Source organism: Girardinichthys multiradiatus, chromosome 18, assembly GCF_021462225.1.
Source record: "Girardinichthys multiradiatus isolate DD_20200921_A chromosome 18, DD_fGirMul_XY1, whole genome shotgun sequence".
Classification (NCBI taxonomy): domain Eukaryota; kingdom Metazoa; phylum Chordata; class Actinopteri; order Cyprinodontiformes; family Goodeidae; genus Girardinichthys; species Girardinichthys multiradiatus.
Window position 1 is genome coordinate 26,530,382 of NC_061810.1, and position 22,341 is coordinate 26,552,722.

The 22,341-nt window shown below is 40.1% G+C and overlaps 1 protein-coding gene across 2 annotated transcripts in view; it reads right to left on the reverse strand.

Annotated features, from left to right (window-relative positions):
* limk1a (LIM domain kinase 1a) overlaps nt 1–22,341 on the reverse strand; it is a 64,793-nt gene that overhangs the window by 36,200 nt on the left and 6,252 nt on the right. The window contains exon 1 of one of the 2 annotated variants that reach the window (XM_047392535.1): nt 13,491–13,603. The exons of the other annotated variant lie outside the window; for it this stretch is intronic. Within the exon in view, the coding sequence (XP_047248491.1) occupies nt 13,491–13,582 (92 nt within the window). The 5' untranslated portion in view covers nt 13,583–13,603. Of the gene's footprint in view, nt 1–13,490; nt 13,604–22,341 lie in introns of those variants that run through there. 2 annotated transcript variants of the gene reach the window in all.

The following is a 22,341-nucleotide window of genomic DNA, read 5'->3' on the forward strand; positions in this document are numbered from 1 at the left end:
GCAGCTACTCAGCTGTCTTTGCCCTCTGCCGCTTGATAACTGCAAAGTGCTGCTGATGCAGAAGTCATACCTGGGTGTGATGCTTGCACTCACTGAGCCAAGGGGGATTTTAATGCTCTAAGGTTAAGGTGCCTAATAGCAAAGCTGAGAGGAGTTTTAAAGACATGACTGAATATGTTAATAACTCCCAGATGGAGATACCAAACTCTTGCCTTCAGGATAAGAATCTTATTTCAGAGGTGAGGCAGAAAAGCTGCAAAGCAGTTACAACTTAAACCTTTTAGCCATCCAAGGACCCAAACCAACCCCATATGAAGACTAAGGCCTTTCTTAAGATAGCGGTTAGTGTGTTAATCATGGGTTTTTGGCTACTCTGTGCGTTTTTGGGTGACGGCGGTCTTGTGTACATTGGTACTGACACATAAGAGGATTAGCAGTGTAAAAAAGCTTTTCCATGTGATGCTCCAAAATATTTAAGATGCTGTCAGCTTTTTCACATTCTGCTAAACTGCAACACCTTCCTGCTGCAAAAACATATGTCCTGTGAAGAAATACCAGAAAAGATCAGAAGATCTTCCCTAAGACAGAACTGAAAAAATATGGCTAATGATCGGTGAACTTTAGAGACAAAGAAATAAATCACACAGGCCGCTTAGACATAAAAGCAAACAATAATCTCCTCTGGATCCCTGAGAGCAGGAAGCAACCAATAGCAGAAGGAGCTGAGATTAAGGGAGGAGAGTTAGTAAATCTGCATTTGTCCCCCCTCCAGTTAAAAATCCCAGATGGAATTAGCTCAATGTGTCGAGAAGAGTAATAAATTCCTATTCCAAGCCAAAAGAAGGCAGCTGTGTTGTCAGGGGTCCCCTCACAGACCTCCAACTGGACCCACAACAATCTGGTTAATGTTCAGCACTGTCACTTTATTTACATCACGTCTGTAATCTGTCAAGTCCGGATTCCAAACCAGAGATAACAGTGAGTGGGTGATGATACGAAGAACATGGTGGGAAATAAAAGGGGGGAAAAAGAGCACTTTAGTGTGGTGTTGGTGAGGCTAAAGCCCTGTTAGTCTAACAAGTGTCCACAATTTATCTAAGAATAGTATCCATTTAATCTAGCATAAAAATTAAGCATCAGCTCAAAATATGCAGTTTTCTTTTGTCAATGTTGTACAAAGAGTTGAGTGGGAGTACAGTAATACTGTATAATAATATTTAAAACAGTGACTGTATTTTATTTGATTTCCATCTGTAAAACTGTTGTTAATAAGTTGAAACTGTTAAAGTTTCAGTTTGAAGAATATACTTGTTGTAGGACTCTTCATGTGTTGCCATTTCAGCTTTGTAGCTGTAATATTTTTTCAGCAGATTCTTAAATCTGGCTTAAATCTGTCTGAATACATGATCCAAAAGTGTCTATTTTTGACTGGACTTTACCAAATTGGTCAAAACAAAAAAGTGTTGCTACTTAAATACTTAAATTGCCTTTAAAGCCTTTCACAAAAGTGAAGTAGACGAAAAGAAGAAGGAAGCTGCACAAAGTAGAAATCGAAAAAAGTAGAGATGCCCTGAGAAAGTTAGCAGGTGACTGGAACCAGCCAATTTCCAGTATGACTGGCTCTGACCGGTGGCCAGCTGGTCGGAAACTCAAAAACCTTTTCAGATCATTGAATGCACCTTAGTGTTTCCAGGACGTATGCTTCAGAGTGAATGTTGCTACGGAGTAATAGAAGCCCAATGTTAGACATTTTTTTTTTTTTAGATCAAAGGAAGTATACAGATGTATAAAATAAAAGGGAAACTTAAATTTCAGGTTATTCAAGCAGCAAGGAATCAAGACAAGACAACACTTTCAATAGAAAACAGGAAAACTGAAAGGAGTACAGCTCCTTTTTACCCTTGCAAGCGTTTCATCTCTGTCTTTAATGGAACATGCTGGATTTGTAAATTCTGGCAACCTTCTTTAAATCTCAGAGTTAAAATAAGGACCTTCATTCTTAAGGAAAACATAGAGACTGCTATGGAATGCCAACCATACTAGCCATGCTAATCGAATAACGACAATCTCAACAGTTATTTCAGCCAACTTAGACCCTCATCAATATGCATACCGTGCCAACAAATCTACTGAGGACGCCATCATCATGGCAGTACATACTGCACTGAACCATCTGGAACATGGGGATACTTATGTGAGTCTGCTGTTCATAGACTACAGCTTTTAACACCATTCTCCTGGTGTCCTCACCTCTAAGATGCTCCAACGGGGCCTCCCCTCCTTCATCAGTTACTGGTTAAAGGACTTTCTTACCAATAGCTCCCATATCGTCAGGCTTGAGCCACACCTGTTTACCACTCATCACAGGAGCTCCGCATAGCTTTGTACTCTTTGTCCCTTCTCTACTCCCTCTACACCTACAGTACAGACCAAAGGTTTGGACACACCTTCTCATTCAAAGAGTTTTCTTTATTTTCATGACTATGAATATTGTAGCTTCACACTGAAGGCATCAAAACCATGAATTAACACATGTTGAATTATATACTGAACAAAAAAGTGTGAAATAACGGAAAATATGTCTTATATTCTAGGTTCTTCAAAGTAGCCACCTTTTGCTTTGATTACTGCTCAGCACACTCTTGGCATTCTGTTGATGAGCTTCAAGAGGTAGTCACCTGAAATGGTTTTCCAATAATCTTAAAGGACTTCCCAGAGATGCTTAGCACTTGTTGGCCCTTTTGCCTTCACTCTGCGGTCCAGCTCACCTCAAACCATCTCGTTTGGGTTCAGGTCCGGTGACTGTGGAGGCCAGGTCATCTGGAGCAGCACCCCATCACTCTCCTTCTTGGTCAAATAGCCCTTACACAGCCTGGAGGTGTGTTTGGGGTCATTGTCCTGTTGAAAAATAAATGATGGTCCAACTAAATACAAACCGGATGGAATAGCATGCCGCTGCAAGATGCTGTGGTAGCCATGCTGGTTCAGTATGCCTTCAATTTTGAATAAATCCCCAACAGTGTCACCAGCAAAGCACCCCCACACCATCACACCTCCTCCTCCATGCTTCATGGTGGAAACCAGGCATGTAGAGTCCATCCGTTCACCTCTTCTGCGCCGCACAGACACGGTGGTTGGAACCAAAGATCTCAAACTTGGACTCATCAGACCAAAGCACTGATTTCCACTGGTCTAATGTCCATTCCTTGTGTTCTTTAGCGCAAACAAGTCTCTTCTGCTTGTTGCCTGTCCTCAGCAGTGGTTTACTAGCAGCTATTTTACCATGAAGGCCTGATTCCCACAGTCTCCTCTTAACAGTTGTTCTAGAGATGTGTCTGCTGCTAGAACTCTGTGTGGCATTGACCTGTTCTCTAATCTGAGATGCTGTAAACCTGCGGTTTCTGAGGCTGGTGACCCGGATGAACTTATCGTCCACAGCAGAGGTGACTCTTGCTCTTCCTTTCCTGGGGCGGTCCTCATGTGAGCCAGTTTCTTTGTAGCGCTTGATGGTTTTTGCAACTGCACTTGGGGACACTTTCAAAGTTTTCCCAATTATACGGATTGACTGACCTTCATTTCTTAAAGGAAAGATGGCCACTCGTTTTTCTTTACTTAGCTGCTTTTTTCTTGACATAATACAAATTCTAACAGTCTATTCAGTAGGACTATCAGCTGTGTACTGTATCCACCTCCTGCACAACACAACTGATGGTCCCAACCCCATTTATAAGGCTTGAAATCCCACTTATTAAACCTGACAGGGCACACCTGTGAAGTGAAAACCATTTCAGGTGACTACCTCTTGAAGCTCATCAACAGAATGCCAAGAGTGTGCGGAGCAGTAATCAAAGCAAAAGGTGGCTACTTTGAAGAACCTAGAATATAAGACATATTTTCAGTTGTTTCACACTTTTTTGTCCAGTATATAATTCCACGTGTTAATTCATAGTTTTGATGCCTTCAGTTTGAAGCTACAATATTCATAGTCATGAAAATAAAGAAAACTCTTTGAATGAGAAGGTGTGTCCAAACTTTTGGTCTGTACTGTATGACTGTATTGCATCCCATCCATTCAATACCGTAATAAAATTTGCAGATGACACTACTGTTGCTGGGCTCATATCAGGGGGAGATGCGACTCATTAAAGGGACAAGATCAAGAAACTGTCAGTGTGGTACAAGAAGAACAGTTTACAACTTAACACCACAAAGACAAAGGAGCTGATCCTGGACTTCGGGACAAAGCGACAGGTGGACCCAGGGTCCAGACCTTCAAGAGGGGGTCTACATCTCTGACAATCCGTCCTGGACTGCTAAAAGCAATGCAGTGACTAAAAGGCCCAGCAGTGTCTGCATTTTTTTAAAGACTGCCAGAGACACAACCTGAAGACTACGCTGCTGGTGTCCTTCCAATGCTCTGCAGTAGAGAGCATCCTGACATACTGATTATCTGTGTGGAGAGCTGCACAGCAGTAGACAAAATGTCCCTGCAGCATGTGATTCACACTACAGAAAAAAAAAATATATATAAGTAGCCCAATATTTACAACACTGCATTGTCCTGCAGAGAAACCAGTCAAACCAATTCTTTGTTTGCCTTTGACATCAACCTAAAACGTTTCTCTTTGCAAAATCCAATGTCAGACATTTTGCTGACCTTTAACTTTGAGATGAACATCCATCTGACCAAACTCACCCTCACCTTTTTTATTATAGCACATGCTTTGTTTGCAACTTACGTGTAAATGCGTACATCGAATCCAATTTCAGTATTAAACTTGATACTGATGTTATTCAAAATTTGACTGATTTGACTCTGGATGTTTAAGACGACAGCTAAAACGTTACTGCACACAAGGCCAAAATTGTTCATATCTCTAGCAGATTAAGATTTAAAATCATGTTAATTAAACCAACAAAATGTCTTCTGATAGGAAATGAGAGGTATTTCTCAAAAGACAAAACTATTTAAAGAAGGCATCGGTTAAAAAAAAAAAAAATCAGTTTTATTTATAATTTACAAAAAAATTATTTATAATCTACTAAAATATCAGAGAATAATATTATTAATAATAAGAATAATATTGGGATTAACTGTAGATATGACACAAACATTGTTACTATCTCAAGACAGCTGAATACATAGACAAAGATTGTACCAGCATGTGGCTGCTGACCATGTAAATATCTTTACAGGGACAGTGTACCCATCTTCTGATGGTTACTTCCAGCAGGATAATACACCATGTCTGAGACCTCAAATAATGTCAAACTGGTTACTTGAAGCAGAAGGGCTCAAAATGAAACGCGTGTCCTGGTAGAGGTGCAGCGCTGGATGATTACTGACCGACAGATGCAGAGCTGAAAGAGTTGCGAGGAGCCAACCCTGCCTGCGACAGACACACTTCCACAAAAACACACATGCTGCTCTTCATGAATTATTAAATCTGCCATCGTCTCCTTCACGCTCAGGAGGACATCCATCTTCCATATCTCTGCCAATTCAGCAGAGATGCTCTGAGTAGATCAATAAGCCAATACTTGGATCTGCCCTGAGCTCCATTAAAATGGGAAAGATCAGGGCATTCGACATAAACATTGAGGGATCTGATGGAAACAAGAGTGTCTACAACTAATATGAGCTCCTCATTGATGAAGAGAAAACACACACATATCGGGGGTGAAAGTCGACCTCAGGAAACATCCAACTGTCTGGGGGGGGGGGGATCCCAGTCATTCCCCTCAGATGACACATAAATAGACGGGGATTACTGGTCTAGAGCCAAATTTCATCTACAGGTCCTTCTCAAAATATTAGCATATTGTGATAAAGTTCATTATTTTCCATAATGTAATGATGAAAATTTAACATTCATATATTTTAGATTCATTGCACACTAACTGAAATATTTCAGGTCTTTTATTGTCTTAATACGGATGATTTTGGCATACAGCTCATGAAAACCCAAAATTCCTATCTCACAAAATTAGCATATCATTAAAAGGGTCTCTAAATGAGCTATGAACCTAATCATCTGAATCAACGAGTTAACTCTAAACACCTGCAAAAGATTCCTGAGGCCTTTAAAACTCCCAGCCTGGTTCATCACTCAAAACCCCAATCATGGGTAAGACTGCCGACCTGACTGCTGTCCAGAAGGCCACTATTGACACCCTCAAGCAAGAGGGTAAGACACAGAAAGAAATTTCTGAACGAATAGGCTGTTCCCAGAGTGCTGTATCAAGGCACCTCAGTGGGAAGTCTGTAGGAAGGAAAAAGTGTGGCAGAAAACGCTGCACAACGAGAAGAGGTGACCGGACCCTGAGGAAGATTGTGGAGAAGGGCCGATTCCAGACCTTGGGGGACCTGCGGAAGCAGTGGACTGAGTCTGGAGTAGAAACATCCAGAGACACCGTGCACAGGCGTGTGCAGGAAATGGGCTACAGGTGCCGCATTCCCCAGGTCAAGCCACTTTTGAACCAGAAACAGCAGCAGAAGCGCTACAGAGAAGCAGTACTGGACTGTTGCTCAGTGGTCCAAAGTACTTTTTTCGGATGAAAGCAAATTCTGCATGTCATTCGGAAATCAAGGTGCCAGAGTCTGGAGGAAGACTGGGGAGAAGGAAATGCCAAAATGCCAGAAGTCCAGTGTCAAGTACCCACAGTCAGTGATGGTCTGGGGTGCCGTGTCAGCTGCTGGTGTTGGTCCACTGTGTTTTATCAAGGGCAGGGTCAATGCAGCTAGCTATCAGGAGATTTTGGAGCACTTCATGCTTCCATCTGCTGAAGAGCTTTATGGAGATGAAGATTTCATTTTTCAACACGACCTGGCACCTGCTCACAGTGCCAAAACCACTGGTAAATGGTTTACTGACCATGGTATCACTGTGCTCAATTGGCCTGCCAACTCTCCTGACCTGAACCCCATAGAGAATCTGTGGGATATTGTGAAGAGAACGTTGAGAGACTCAAGACCCAACACTCTGGATGAGCTAAAGGCTGCTATCGAAGCATCCTGGGCCTCCATAAGACCTCAGCAGTGCCACAGGCTGATTGCTTCCATGCCACGCCGCATTGAAGCAGTCATTTCTGCAAAAGGATTCCCGACCAAGTATTGAGTGCATAACTGTACATGATTATTTGAAGGTTGACGTTTTTTGTATTAAAAACACTTTTCTTTTGTTGGTCGGATGAAATATGCTAATTTTGTGAGATAGGAATTTTGGGTTTTCATGAGCTGTATGCCAAAATCATCCGTATTAAGACAATAAAAGACCTGAAATATTTCAGTTAGTGTGCAATGAATCTAAAATATATGAATGTTAAATTTTCATCATGACATTATGGAAAATAATGAACTTTATCACAATATGCTAATATTTTGAGAAGGACCTGTATTGATGTTTTCCAGAGAAATAAAAGAAAAAAAAAACTCTGAACAGTCTCAGGTGAACCAGGTGTTTAATCATCATTATCTGCCAAACCGATTCCCCTCTGATGACAGATTTAAGGTGGTTAAACCGGTTTTATTTATTAAGCTTTCACAAATGACCGTTCTCAACGCAAACACAATCATCCAATTCCCACACTCCCCCCTACTTTACCACCCCCTCATCTTCCTCCCGCCTCCTTCGCCATGGCAACCCAGGATGCCACAGCAATGATGTCAACCTCTCACACATGAAAACACCCCACATTACCTCATCTCCTTCTGATAAACCTCAGTCTTTGTCTATTGGGCGGCTTCAGACTCAATCAGGAGATCCCACCGCCAATCAAACCTAGTCTGATGTCCTAACCTTAAACACAAGCTTAGCAGCATTTACATTGATGTATTTAACATCCTTTGCTCTTACATGCTGCGGAGATGGGCTGTGTATTTATAAAGTCCTCTATTTATTTGTTTCCAGTCCTCTATTTATACGAGGCCCTGTGCTCCATTCAGGCAGCAAACAAGAGGCCTAACAGCCTGTGAGAAAACGAGGAGCACGCCAGCTCTTTTCTTTGTGTCTGTTAAGCTTTTCCGACCATCAGTCTGGATCCCGCTCACTCCTTCCAGAGCGGATGAATAATAAAAAAGATCTCTGAGAGCGCTGGGAACCAGAATGAGTGTTATTCCAGTTCCAGGCCGAGACTCAGATGGGAAGACAACAAAACAAACTTGTTACTGAGTTATAATGTTTTGGTTTTTATACATTCCTTAATGTTTTTAACCACTGCTTCATTTCACTATTACAATTAGGCCAGAATGAGATTCTCAATTCTCATGTTATCTTGTAGGTTACAATAATATGGTTTCACCATATTAAACAAAAATATAAGACAATGTCTCGGAGTGAGATGATCTAATAACAAATAGTTGAGACAGAAAAGGCAGATACAGGTCCTTCTCAAAATATTAGCATATTGTGATAAAGTTCATTATTTTCCATAATGTCATGATGATAATTTAACATTCATATATTTTAGATTAATTGCACAGTAACTGAAATATTTCAGGTCTTTTATTGTCTTAATACGGCTGATTTTGGCATACAGCTCATGAAAACCCAAAATTCCTATCTCACAAAATTAGCATATTTCATCCGACCAATAAAAGAAAAGTGTTTTTAATACAAACAACGTCAACCTTCAAATAATCATGTACAGTTATGCACTCAATACTTGGTCGGGAATCCTTTTGCAGAAATGACTGCTTCAATGCGGCGTGGCATGGAGGCAATCAGCCTGTGGCACTGCTGAGGTCTTATGGAGGCCCAGGATGCTTCGATAGCGGCCTTTAGCTCATCCAGAGTGTTGGGTCTTGAGTCTCTCAACGTTCTCTTCACAATATCCCACAGATTCTCTATGGGGTTCGGGTCAGGAGAGTTGGCAGGCCAATTGAGCACAGTGATACCATGGTCAGTAAACCATTTACCAGTGGTTTTGGCACTGTGAGCAGGTGCCAGGTCGTGCTGTAAAAGGAAATCTTCATCTCCATAAAGCTTTTCAGCAGATGGAAGCATGAAGTGCTCCAAAATCTCCTGATAGCTAGCTGCATTGACCCTGCCCTTAATAAAACACAGTGGACCAACACCAGCAGCTGACACGGCACCCCAGACCATCACTGACTGTGGGTACTTGACACTGGACTTCTGGCATTTTGGCATTTCCTTCTCCCCAGTCTTCCTCCAGACTCTGGCACCTTGATTTCCGAATGACATGCAGAATTTGCTTTCATCCGAAAAAAGTACTTTGGACCACTGAGCAACAGTCCAGTGCTGCTTCTCTGTAGCCCAGGTCAGGCGCTTCTGCCGCTGTTTCTGGTTCAAAAGTGGCTTGACCTGGGGAATGCGGCACCTGTAGCCCATTTCCTGCACACGCCTGTGCACGGTGGCTCTGGATGTTTCTACTCCAGACTCAGTCCACTGCTTCCGCAGGTCCCCCAAGGTCTGGAATCGGCCCTTCTCCACAATCTTCCTCAGGGTCCGGTCACCTCTTCTCGTTGTGCAGCGTTTTCTGCCACACTTTTTCCTGCCCACAGACTTCCCACTGAGGTGCCTTGATACAGCACTCTGGGAACAGCCTATTCGTTCAGAAATTTTTTTCTGTGTCTTACCCTCTTGCTTGAGGGTGTCAATAGTGGCCTTCTGGACAGCAGTCAGGTCGGCAGTCTTACCCATGATTGGGGTTTTGAGTGATGAACCAGGCTGGGAGTTTTAAAGGCCTCAGGAATCTTTTGCAGGTGTTTAGAGTTAACTCGTTGATTCAGATGATTAGGTTCATAGCTCGTTTAGAGACCCTTTTAATGATATGCTAATTTTGTGAGATAGGAATTTTGGGTTTTCATGAGCTGTATGCCAAAATCATCCATATTAAGACAATAAAAGACCTGAAATATTTCAGTTAGTGTGCAATGAATCTAAAATATATGAATGTTAAATTTTCATCATGACATTATGGAAAATAATGAACTTTATCACAATATGCTAATATTTTGAGAAGGACCTGTATTCTCAATTCTGCTAAAACAATGTTTAACATTTATTTGTTGTATCTTTGATTCTGATACATAAACCTAAGGTAAATTATAGTACACACACCTGCTAAATTTGGCAGTTTTAAAATATTCTAATTATTATATCCTTTAACTAACTCCCTAGCTAATATCAGCTTGTTAGTTTGTAAAGAGCAAAGGAATAAAATGCTGCTCTTAGCTTTTCCATTACAGATTTCAGTAAGAGCGATGGAAGGTTACACAATGATTGTCTGCATTCATTACAACAAGAAATATTTTTTAAAAACCTGAATTTGTCTGTCTTGTAAGTAAGGGAAACGTGCAGTAGCTACTCTTTTCTGGCATCACTTTTCTGGGATTGAATTAAAGGGACTTTCAACCACAGGGATGCTGCGATGGAAACTTTTAGCAGATTTTAGCAGTCATGTTTACAAGAATCTGCTCCTACTTGATTATTATGCTGCCTTCATAATAAGGATTTTCTGAGAGAAGACAAGTTGAATATCTATGAGTCAGTTTTGGTAAGATAAAGGCAAAAAACAATACGCAAAGCAGAAATTATTTGTCGATATGTGTCGATCATCTAGTATCATGAAAGCACTGACATAAATACCTAGGATACTACTAATCCTAACACGTGTGCATCATAAAATAAGTAAGAAGCATTACTATACCTGCAAATTAACTTATTAAGCAAAGACTGATTGAAGATGTAGGTTTTTTTTTATGAATGGCCAAGAAATAATCTTTCATCTTGTAGCAACACTGCTGTTTAAATCCAGTTGCCATTGTCTGCCAGCTACATCCAAACTTAGCTGTCCAGTCAGAAACTAGAGATGATGCTTGTCCATGTAGTGAAACCGCACATGGATTTCAGCTGAATGATCAAGGTCAAAAATGACAAAGGCAATTTAATCTCATTTTTTTAAGTCAATTTATCAGGTCACCGCATAACAAAAATTTAATTTTCACAGTGTGATTAGAGTGTAGAGCTGAGAGCCAAATGTTACAGCTGACTGAAAGGCGATTAATGAAAATACTCAAATGAAGAGGAAAGGTATCTTCTCAGAAAATGTTATCAACCTGTACCTGAACTCTAGGTGGCATCAGAAAGGAGTGTCAAAACACTGAATCCATCAGGAAAATACTTCTACATGTATGAAATCATGGAACAAAAGTGAATTTACAGAAATAAGTAACAGCCAAAACAATGTGCTTCAACAACATACTTTCTGATCCAATTATTTGATAAAATCCCCTAAATAAATTAGTCTTGTGTTGCAGTAGCATACAACTCACTGCTGCAGTTCTCTACAGTGATGGTACTTTCCAGATAAATACGAGCAGAAAGCCCTAAATTTCCAATTAAAAGTTCTCAAGAGTACAAAAAACATCAGGTAGATTAATTCATTTTACAGGAATAATGCTACAATTAGTAGCCCAAAGGATTTTGCTGAAAAAGATTATTTTTCAACTGATTAAATGTACTGAAATTAAAGTTTGGATTTTTCTATTTTATTTTTTAGTATAACAATATGTTGCTACAATAAAATATTAATTTATTTTCAAGGTTTTTACACATCTTTAGCAGGGATTCCAATATAAGTGGAGGGAACTACACAATTCAGACATGGCAACATCTAAAAGTATCCTGCTTGAAAAAGCAGGCTTTTTTTAGGCGGTCCAGCTCCGCTCCACTCAGTCTCGCTCTACTCGGTACGGTACCAGTTGTGTTTCCACTGACCCACTGACGGCTGGAGCTACGACGGCTGAAGCCCCGCCTCCACCCAACATTGTAGTGCGCTGTGCTGCTATTAACGTTACTGTGTGACATTGTCACATTAAAGTAGTCTGCGTGAAATTAATATAAAAATAAAAACATAAATAAACCAAATACAAATAATGTTGGTATTATTGTATATGCAACAATGTCTAATTGCTTCATGTACAAAATGATCCACTGGGATAATTATCTGGACCACAGCCCAGCCAGAACCTATAAAATAAGGCTCAGGGGTTCTGATGTTAGGGGCGGAGGGGGTGGCAAAAAAAATGTGGGTTAGAAGAGGAAAAAAGGAAGGCTCACAATCATTTTCACAATTACCTAAAAATGAAAAAGGCAAGCAAATTGCTTTGTTCAGTGTAAATGTTTCATTTATTGCAGAAAATAAAGTTAATATAATAATTCTCCTCAATGTTTTTGCAGCGACGCGAGCAGGAAATGTGTGAAGAAATAAAAAAATAGATGAAATACTATAAAACTAATTCAAAAAAGATTTAAACTTTCACAGCCAGTAGGAAACATTTCTGAAGCAGAAATTGTATTATTGGGATGTGGTTTTAGTTTGGATTCTCATTTCTAGTTTTCTGTTTTCCAGAAGGTTCTGAAAATAAAATGCTATACAGGAATTACACAAAAACATTTTTACATCTTTCTTTGGCAAACGTCTCATCGGACAAGATAAGAGAGTTGTCATTTCTGGCCATCTGGGTTAACAAGATGATACAGACCGATGCAAACCAGTCCGGTATGGGTTATTATGGCTAACTCACATGATGAAACTGATAAATGACAAAGATGGGGCTGGAACAGTCTCAAACAACAAGGACCAGACCACACAGCTGAGGTGAGTCACATGTTCAACGACAAGCTTTTATTCAAGAAGGCACCGAATTACAAAAAAAAAGAAAAAGAGGGAAGCCGAAACTAATTCGGGGTTGTTGCAACCTGAGATAAAGAAGCATGACGGAGGCAGGGGATTGATTTATGTTATGGGTTTGAGGAAGTAAGACGTAGCATAGAGAGAAATGAGCATATTTCAGTTACTACATGCCTCTGGAAAAGCCTAAATTGATGAAAAAGAAAATGAATACACATTCTGTTAAATTAAAATATGTCAGTTTCACAGTTTCAAACTTAAACAAACAGAGGAAGTGAAACACAACTGAGCCGAACCCGCTCACTACATTGTCTGCAAAACACACATTTCTATGAGACTTAATCAAACATATTTGGGTGCAAACTCTTGGCTAGAGAAAGAAAGATGTAATTTCTAAGTTTGGTTAGTAAGGAATATCGGCTAAATTAATTAATAATAAAAAACAAAAAGAACCACAAGAAAGCCAAGAGTTCTAATTATTTATTTGTGGCTCCTGGTCATCTTACCTGTGATGGTAATCCAGTAATTGTAATAGTTTTAAGATTAAAAAGCAACTAAGATTAAAAGGACATAAAATATTAAGAATAGTTTTCTGAGTCTGTACTCAGACAAAAAAAATACAGATTTACACAATCTAATCAATCATTTGGTGGATCAAAACAACTAATTACATAAAAGTAAGATATTTTATTGCAGATTTGTTCCTAAAGTTATAGCCTCAAAGTTTGTAAGAAACTTCTCTTGGACTGAAAACATAAACCAGATCAGCGTGAGTTGAGTTTAAGTTCAGCTTTCAGGTTAAAACTCAGCAAACAGACAGACTCTCTGCTTACAGGATAGGCTGCTTCCCTCTGCGTCGGCTCTCTGCTGACACGCACCTCCGGGGAGCGAAGATCTTGTTTTGACAGATCGGAGACAGACTCATGTCAGCGGCTCTGATGTTCAACTCTTGCAGCCTGGCTGTCAAAGGCATCAGTGTCACAGTCTCTCTCTCTGCTCAGTCCCTCCCTTCCTCTACTTCCTCTCTCAGTGCAGCTGAATCGAAAGAGTGGGGGGGGGGGGGGGGGGTCACGCTTCTTTATCTGCCGTTTCTCGTCCTCAGAGAGAGGAACTGACCCTGTGACGATACAGGCATCACCCACTGCAGCTCGGTGAGGGCTCGGCCCATTTTTCTTGGACGTGTGAATTTGTTTTGGTTGCACAAATCAAATGTCCCAGCACTCCATCATCAGTTAAAGCCTTTCACCTCCTTCTGGATAATCAGATATATCAGCCCCCTCACAGGAGTGCTAGGCTTTCTGAAAGATGAGGCAAAGTGAGGCAGCAGCTTCTCTTAACCACACACGGTGAAGAGTAACCTTACTAATCAAATCTCAGCAGCCACAAACAGTAACCTGTCGTCACTGATGCACTTAAATCAGCTGCTGTCAAGCTTTTGTCCAGAACCTCGCATAAGCATTGATAGCGCTTTCATTTCTTTATATTTATATAACTTTCCAATCACAAACATAATTGTATTTCCAGGCACAACTGTTAGGAATTAAAGGAATATGACACATGGTTTTACAAACATTTTTATAAATCAAAATACGAAAATAGGGAACACCATTTTGAGTTTAGTTCCAGGAGTCTTTTGGCGTACGTCTCCATCAGACTTTCACATCTAGACACCATGAAGTTTTTACCCATTCTTCTTTGTAAAACAGCTCAAGCTCAGTTGGGTTAGAAGGAGAGCATCTGTGAACATTAACTTTCAAGTCTTGCCACAGATTCTAAACTGGACTTTGACTGGGGCCTTCTATGAGAAAAAAAGAGTTTGATCAAAGCAATTCCATTGTTGCTCTTAAAAAACAGCATGCCAACACCTAAGCTGTGGATCTCTGCAGCTCCTTTAGAGCTACCATGGGCCACCTGGCTGCTTCTCTGAAAAATGCTGTCCCTGCACGGCCTGTCAGTTTAGGTGCACAGGAATGTGTTGGTAGGTTTGCATTTGTGCCGTACTTTTTCCATTTTCAGGTGATGGATGAAACAAAGCTCTGTCAGATGCTCAAAGCACGGGATGTTGGTTTATGACTTAACTCCACTTTAAAGTTCTTCACATTGTTCTCCCTGACCTGTGTATTGCATTTATTGGTCTTCATGATGCAGTTTCCTCACTAATGTTCTCTAACAAACCTCTGATGCCCCCACCAAACAGCTGTGATTATATTGAGATTACATTCCACACATTTACCAATTAGGTGACTCTGAATGCAATTTGTAAAAATGGAAATAATCCCAAAGCAGTTTCTAATAAAGTTTATTAGAAATGTTGGATGTTCTGTTGGATTCAAAATATTGCTTTTTTTCTAGTCAATTTGTAGATTAACAGGGTTTACATAAACTACAGTGTACAAGTTAGAGTCATTTGAAGAAAACAGGGAATTTGTATTGGCCAGCAAAAGCCTGATTAGTGCATCGCTACTCGACGATGTTTGATGTTTCATTGAAAGGTTTCGTCTCAGAGTTTTACAGCTAGTAGTTGCAAATGACTTGGAGAATATTTGAACAGGAACTTCCCTACCCAGCAGCAGATACGATTTTAACTTTTAGAACATGATGCAGTTAAATGCAAGCAAAGTTATTGAATTAATACCAGTACAAGTGCATACATTAAGTTTTCTGCTTCTTTATTTTGTTCATAAACTAACCCAAGTTGCTGAACACAAACTTCCCTTTTGTGGTGCAGCTGTGATTGTTTTAGCATCCATAGCTACTCCACCACAACCCCGCCCCATCACCATTACTAAGCATTAGCATAGAACAGGTTTTGTTTTTAATATGATGCACCAAGATGCATCTTTGAACTAATAAATAATTCTTCACATGATTCGTCTTCATCATGTCCTGCAGACTGTTACCAGGCAGAGTTTTTCTGCAGGTGCTGAGTCACTGCAGCTCTTTATGTTGCCTGTAAGAAAAACCCAACTTCATTGCACCCCAGCGATGGACGCATTTCTCTCAAGAAGTGAGCACATCTGGATGTTTTTCATCTGCAGGTAGAATATGTAGCATAGCACAGGATGGCAGATCTACAGGCTTCTCAGTTTCTCCTTGAGAAGAAGCAGCTTTATCCAAACATATTTTACCAGCAAAGCTTGCACTGAATATTTATAGTGAATGTGAAAAATGACTTGTTTAAATGTGCCAAATAAGCAGCAGACTTTCCAGTTCTTAGGGGTGATTATCAGGGCAGCAGCTAAAGCAGATGTAGTTTTATAATGGTGGAAGATGGAAGGCTGCAGAATGCTGCAGAGAGACTGCAGCACTGCATAAGTTTTCAAAAACTAGAGCACATTTCTGTAAATAATCTACTTACTCTGATGTACATTTCTGATGTTTTTTATGATTATTGCAACAGAAAACATGAAAACCAAAATTGATTTAAATATTTTATTAGTTAAGAATTTGGGCAACATTCAGCATTTTCTTTTATAAAAACTAAATGAATCACAAGAATGTTGTAAAATCTGGAAGTTTGTCTTCTCTAAGAGACAGTCAGTGGGATGAAAGATGATTTTTTTGCAGCAATGATTTAAACTCTCTTATAAAGTATTTGTCAGCAGGTTCTTCAACTTAATCTCCTGAAATACATATTAAGGGCAAAAAACCCGAACTTAAATTCACTAAATTGTAAAAAAAAAGAAGCTGTTTTTACACCAAACGTCTTCAAACTTGGGTATGTATGTCAAAGAAACAGGTCAGTTACATCCTGTGTTAGTGTTGGTAGCAGACTCAGCGCTCTGAAGCCTACAGTAGAAACATTAAATAATACTACCTCTCAAGAGACAGCAAACATAAGCACATGCCACCACACTATGCAGGACGCTGTGATGGATGCAGAGTCCAACAGGCAGAGATGTAGGACATAATGAGGCTAGTTTGTCACTTTTTAACTGGACAGTGGAAGCCGGGATATTTAGTTTTTGTTCTCTAAACTGTCACCTGCACCAAGGAGGTTATATTTTTGTTGCCACTTTTTCAGTTCATCAGATGCAAAATATCTCAAAAACTTATGAACGGATTTGGACAAGGTGCGTTTTAGATTTTGATGGCGATGCAGTGCACCATCTGGATCCAGGGATTTCTTTAAGGATTCTTTCCCATTGCCAGATCATGATGTGACAACTTGGAATTACCACATGGTTCCTCACCCTGTCAGCAGCTGACAAACAGTGGCCAGATGTCATCCAGAGTAAAGCTCATCAGTATAGAAAAAAGCTGACATGTCAATAATCCTATGGCCTTAGCGGAGGTCTGCGCACCGACTGCTTTAAGTCATCTCAGATTTGGAGCCTTCAATGAGATGCTACAGTGTTGCCGGGTTTGCACTGTGTGATTATCGGCTGCCTTAGATTAAATAGGAAGGAAGAAAAATCAGCAAGAAAATCCCGGGTTAGGAGCTTCAATCGGTGTTCAGTGTGACAGATCCACTGACTGCTGATTTAACCACTAACCAGAGACGATGGAAAATCGTGACCAATGTCTGATTTTCTTTTTTCCCCAGCCATGAATGTTTCCACAGTTGTCTCCGTTTCCTCATCCTACTCTGGCCATTATCAACAGCAACTTGCTGACTTAACTGTTGCATTGATAGACCTACTAGATCTGTCTGACATTAGCTTGCAAAGTTCAAAGCCGACACAGTTTTTGTAGGGGCCCCTGACAGCCTGGGTAGCCCTGATTTGTTTAGGTTTTATTTTTGAAGTATTCTGAACAAAAATACAATAAATGAATAAAAGAAATAGGTACATATGTAACAAAAACACTTGTGAAACAGTTGAGGAGAGAAAAACAACAAAAACTACCATTAGAAATGTAATATGACAAAAGATTACATAACAAAAGATGGAATCACCACTCCTGGAGGACGTTCAGTCAGTTGTTGCACTAAAAATCATAACTCAAAAAGAAACATTTGTTTAATGAAAAATACGCTGTCCGCAATTCCAAACTTAAACCAAAGGTTTATCTTTGTAATCTTTGACTTGATCTGCTGAATCTTGTTCTGGGCAGATCCCGCTCAGATCCACGTGTATTAAAACAGCATTTATCTCACTTCATTGAGATATTGCCAATAAACGTCAAACATCTTCTCTGAGACTAAACCACAACAAAGCAAGAATACATTACAATCAATAACTTTCACTTACTGATGGAAGATAACTTTCTTCACTTTTGTCACAAGGAGATGCATCTCAGCTATAATCATAGTTTTTCCCGTGGCAGGGGATAAACTTTAAAAATGCAACAGTTTCAAAGTTAAGTTGCAAAACAAACAGAAAGGAGAAAAAAAATATTTAGTAGCGGGAGCTCTGCTCCTTTTTCCCACGAAGCCTGACCAACACTGAGGCTATTTTCAGAGGAACGTTTTACATTTTCCACCCAGGGGACAATTCTCAACAGTCTCTGGGTACTTTCATTTTGCAGCCCAACCACCTCGTTTCTCTCATACTCACATACTCTTTCCTCTGTACTCACAGATCCTTGCAGAACTGGAATTTAATGTCTGCAAGCAAAACTACCTGAAATCCTCCTTTTAACCTCCCCTCCTCTCCAGCGTCCAGTCATGCAATGTTTACAGAAATACCTTTACTATTTCACAAGAAGTACACTTTCCTCTGCTCTGATATGTGTTCTGTCATAACATGTTGCCCCAAGAGGCCAAAGGTTCAGCCTGATATCCGACCCCTTAGAGGAGAGAAACGGAGCTGGAAACGGCTTCACATTGAAGCTGAGGTTACACAGAAATGCAAGGAAGTGTTTTTACTTTCAACTTAAATATTCAAATGAAAATGTGTGGCAAAGTTTACCATGAATGCATAGAAAAAACCTCATCCAACATCCTTTATCTGAATATGCCACACACACACGGACCACAAAGCCTTTACGGACTCTGACCGCCACACAGATACCCTCCTCAGGTTTCCCAGTCAGACTTCCGGTGGGAGGAAATCATTAATGACACATCGAGCTGCGAGGTTTAAACCCAGCAGCAGCCGCGCCGACGATTAATGGGATCAGATGAGCACAGTTAAATGAGCACAGACATATATCAGCCAGCCGGGCATTAAGCAAATCAATGAAAAGCAGCATGCGAGGCAGGAAACATGGAGAGGATTCAGGAAACTGCAACAGCTCTACTGGAACATCTAGTGGCAGCTGACAAAAACATCCTAAAAAAATATGTTTGAAGGTAGTTAGACTCAAGGCTCCAGATCCTACAACTACAGATGGTGTCCTGTAGAAAGGAGAACAAGTTTCCTGTGTCAACCTAAGATTTGAACTGATCTTGTAAAGGATTTTCTGCTGTTCAAAAGGCCACTTCTTCAGATTTTACACACCAGTCTCCATTTAAAGGTCAAACATGCATATGTATAACTGGGTATTCTATGTAGAAACTGCAGGCCACGTCATTTACCATCACCACAGCCTTTTAAAACCCATCGGTCGACTGATTATTAACTGTATATAAATAACAGGGTGTGGCCTCTGAATCTGATCCAAGCTGCATTTCACTCAATGGCCAAGAGGGGGTGACTCCTGTAGCTGCAAAATGAATATTATATAAAGAAGTATGAGAAAATTACAATTTTTTCCTACTTGATATATTATCTAAACTTGAGATTTATTTCAGAGATACATGATCACCACAGCTGGTTTCAGAACTTACCAAATACCTAAAAGGTAAGAAACTAATCTTAATAATGACTACATTTAGATAACAAACACTTGCGCAACACCTTTTAAGGTTTTCTGAACCTATTATATAGAAATATAAAATATTTAAAATTTTTATTTTCTCTTCCCCTTTTGAGTAGACCTTATCTAAAGTGGCACATTATCGCCTCCTGTAAGGCTGAGATGAAAATACTAATAATAGCTGCATATTAATTTTCACAACGTCCAAGCAACTTGCGTATACGGACAGGTGTGTCAAGCCCTTAGGGGTGCAGACAAGATCACTGAGAAAAAAAACTCCACTGAAAACAAAATATTATCACAGAGGGGCAAAAAACCTTTTTAAATTTTTGTTTTGTTGAGGTTGCAGGGCATTAGTCTGTTCTGCTGAATAATTTAAAAATTAAAAACCAACTGAGACTCAGAGGCGGGTAAAAAAAAAAATGTCACTAACAAATGGTGGTGTGTGGTTTTCACAAACACGTGTAGATGAATAAAAATGAACATGGTGTGAGATTGTGTGGGCAGTGAAATCTACAATTCTTTGGATAAAAACACTGGATTTACTGTCTGCAGAGTAGCAGTGAAAGTAGGACCACCAGGCAAACTGCACATCTGTGCAGATCTTATGCAGATCATGGCCAAATTAACAAATAAATACCCAAAGGCAGTTAACAATAGGCTCAGGGTTAAATCAGGGCTACAAGAATTGATCTTCAACTCTTCGGTCTCTGGGAAGTTCTGACTTAATTTATTTTGCTGACTAAGATCAGATAAGTTTATCAAAAAGAAATAAGATTGAAAAAAGTGACTAGAATTTATTGAAGGTGACTCAAAGTTCAATTCAATTAAGTTTTATTTATATAGCGCCAATTCACAACACATGTCGTCTCAAGGCACTTCACAACAGTCAGGTACATACATTCCAATTAATCCTAACAATTGAACAGTGTAGTCAGATATAGTTATTTATTCAAATTGGATAAAAAGTTTTTCTGTCTAAGGAAACCCAGCAGATTGCATCCAGTCAGTGACTTGCAGCATTCCCTCCTCAAAGTCTCTCTGTCTCAAGCACAATTAACCAGAACATCAGTCCTGAAACTACAAGTATGGATATACAGCATTTGGATGGATTTTTATTATAACTGAGCTTCTAGAGAGCTCAAAAGACAGCAGTGACGCAGTCAGGACTTGTTCAAACATCCCGTCAGTTTCCTGCGTCATTGTGAAGGCCTGCTGCTGCTGAAATAACCGTGGATCATTAGTATGACTGACAGGAGTTATAACATAACCTTTCTATGAACTGCAATGAGGCTTTCTCAGGATGAATACGTCCAAATCTGAAGCAAATACAGCTGTTTCTTTTTTATATGAGCTTTAACTATATCTTATCACGATGATTAAGTTTGCTCACCTACGTTTTTCAATCAAGTGATCTGATATGGCACTCATAGCGTTAGATTAGCCCAGCTTGTGTTATTGATTACATTTCAGTAAAACTTTTTGGCTTTCCACCTATAGTACAGACCAAACGTTTGGACACACCTTTTCATTCAAAGAGTTTTCTTTATTTTCATGACTATGAATATTGTAACTTCACACTGAATGCATCAAAACTATGAATTAACACATGTGGAATTATATACTGAACAAAAAAGTGTGAAACAACTGAAAATATGTCTTATATTCTAGGTTCTTCAAAGTAGCCACCTTTTGCTTTTGTCAGGTTTAATAAGTGGGATTTCAAGCCTTATAAATGGGGTTGGGACCATCAGTTGTGTTGTGCAGGAGGTGGATACAGTACACAGCTGATAGTCCTACTGAATAGACTGTTAGAATTTGTATTATGTCAAGAAAAAAGCAGCTAAGTAAAGAAAAACGAGTGGCCATCATTACTTTCAGAAATGAAGGTCAGTCAGTCCGAACAATTGGGAAAACTTTGAAAGTGTCCCCAAGTGCAGTCGCAAAAACCATCAAGCGCTACAAAGAAACTGGCTCACATGAGGACCGCCCCAGGAAAGGAAGACCAAGAGTCACCTCTGCTGCGGATGATAAGTTCATCTGAGTCACCAGCCTCAGAAATTGCAGGTTAACAGCAGCTAAGATTAGAGAACAGGTCAATACCACACAGAGTTCTAGCAGCAGACACATCTCTAGAACAACTGTTAAGAGGAGACTGTGTGAATCAGGCCTTCATGGTAAAATAGCTGCTAGGAAACCACTGCTGAGGACAGGCAACAAGGAGAAGAGACTTGTTTGGGCTAAAGAACACAAGGAATGGACATTAGACCAGTGGAAATCTGTGCTTTGGTCTGACGAGTCCAAGTTTGAGATCTTTGGTTCCAACCACCGTGTCTTTGTGCGGCGCAGAAGAGGTGAACGGATGGACTCTACATGCCTGGTTCCCATCATGAAGCATGGAGGCGGAGGTGTGATGGTGTGGGGTTGCTTTGCTGGTGACACTGTTGGGGATTTATTCAAAATTGAAGGCATACTGAACCAGCATGGCTACCACAGCATCTTGCAGCGGCATGCTATTCCATTCGGTTTGCATTTAGTTGGACCATCATTTATTTTTCAACAGGACAATGACCCCAAACACACCTCCAGGCTGTGTAAGGGCTATTTGACCAAGAAGGAGAGTGATGGGGTGCTGTGCCAGATGACCTGGCCTCCACAGTCACCGAACTTGAACCCAATCGAGATGGTTTGGGGTGAGCTGGACCGCAGAGTGAAGGCAAAAGGGCTAACAAGTGCTAAGCATCTCTGGGAACTCCTTCAAGACTGTTGGAAAACCATTTCAGGTGACCACCTCTTGAAGCTCATCAACAGAATGCCAAGAGTGTGCGGAGCAGTAATCAAAGCAAAAGGTGGCTACTTTGAAGAACCTAGAATATAAGACATATTTTCAGTTATTTCACACTTTTTTGTTCAGTATATAATTCCACATGAAGCTACAATATT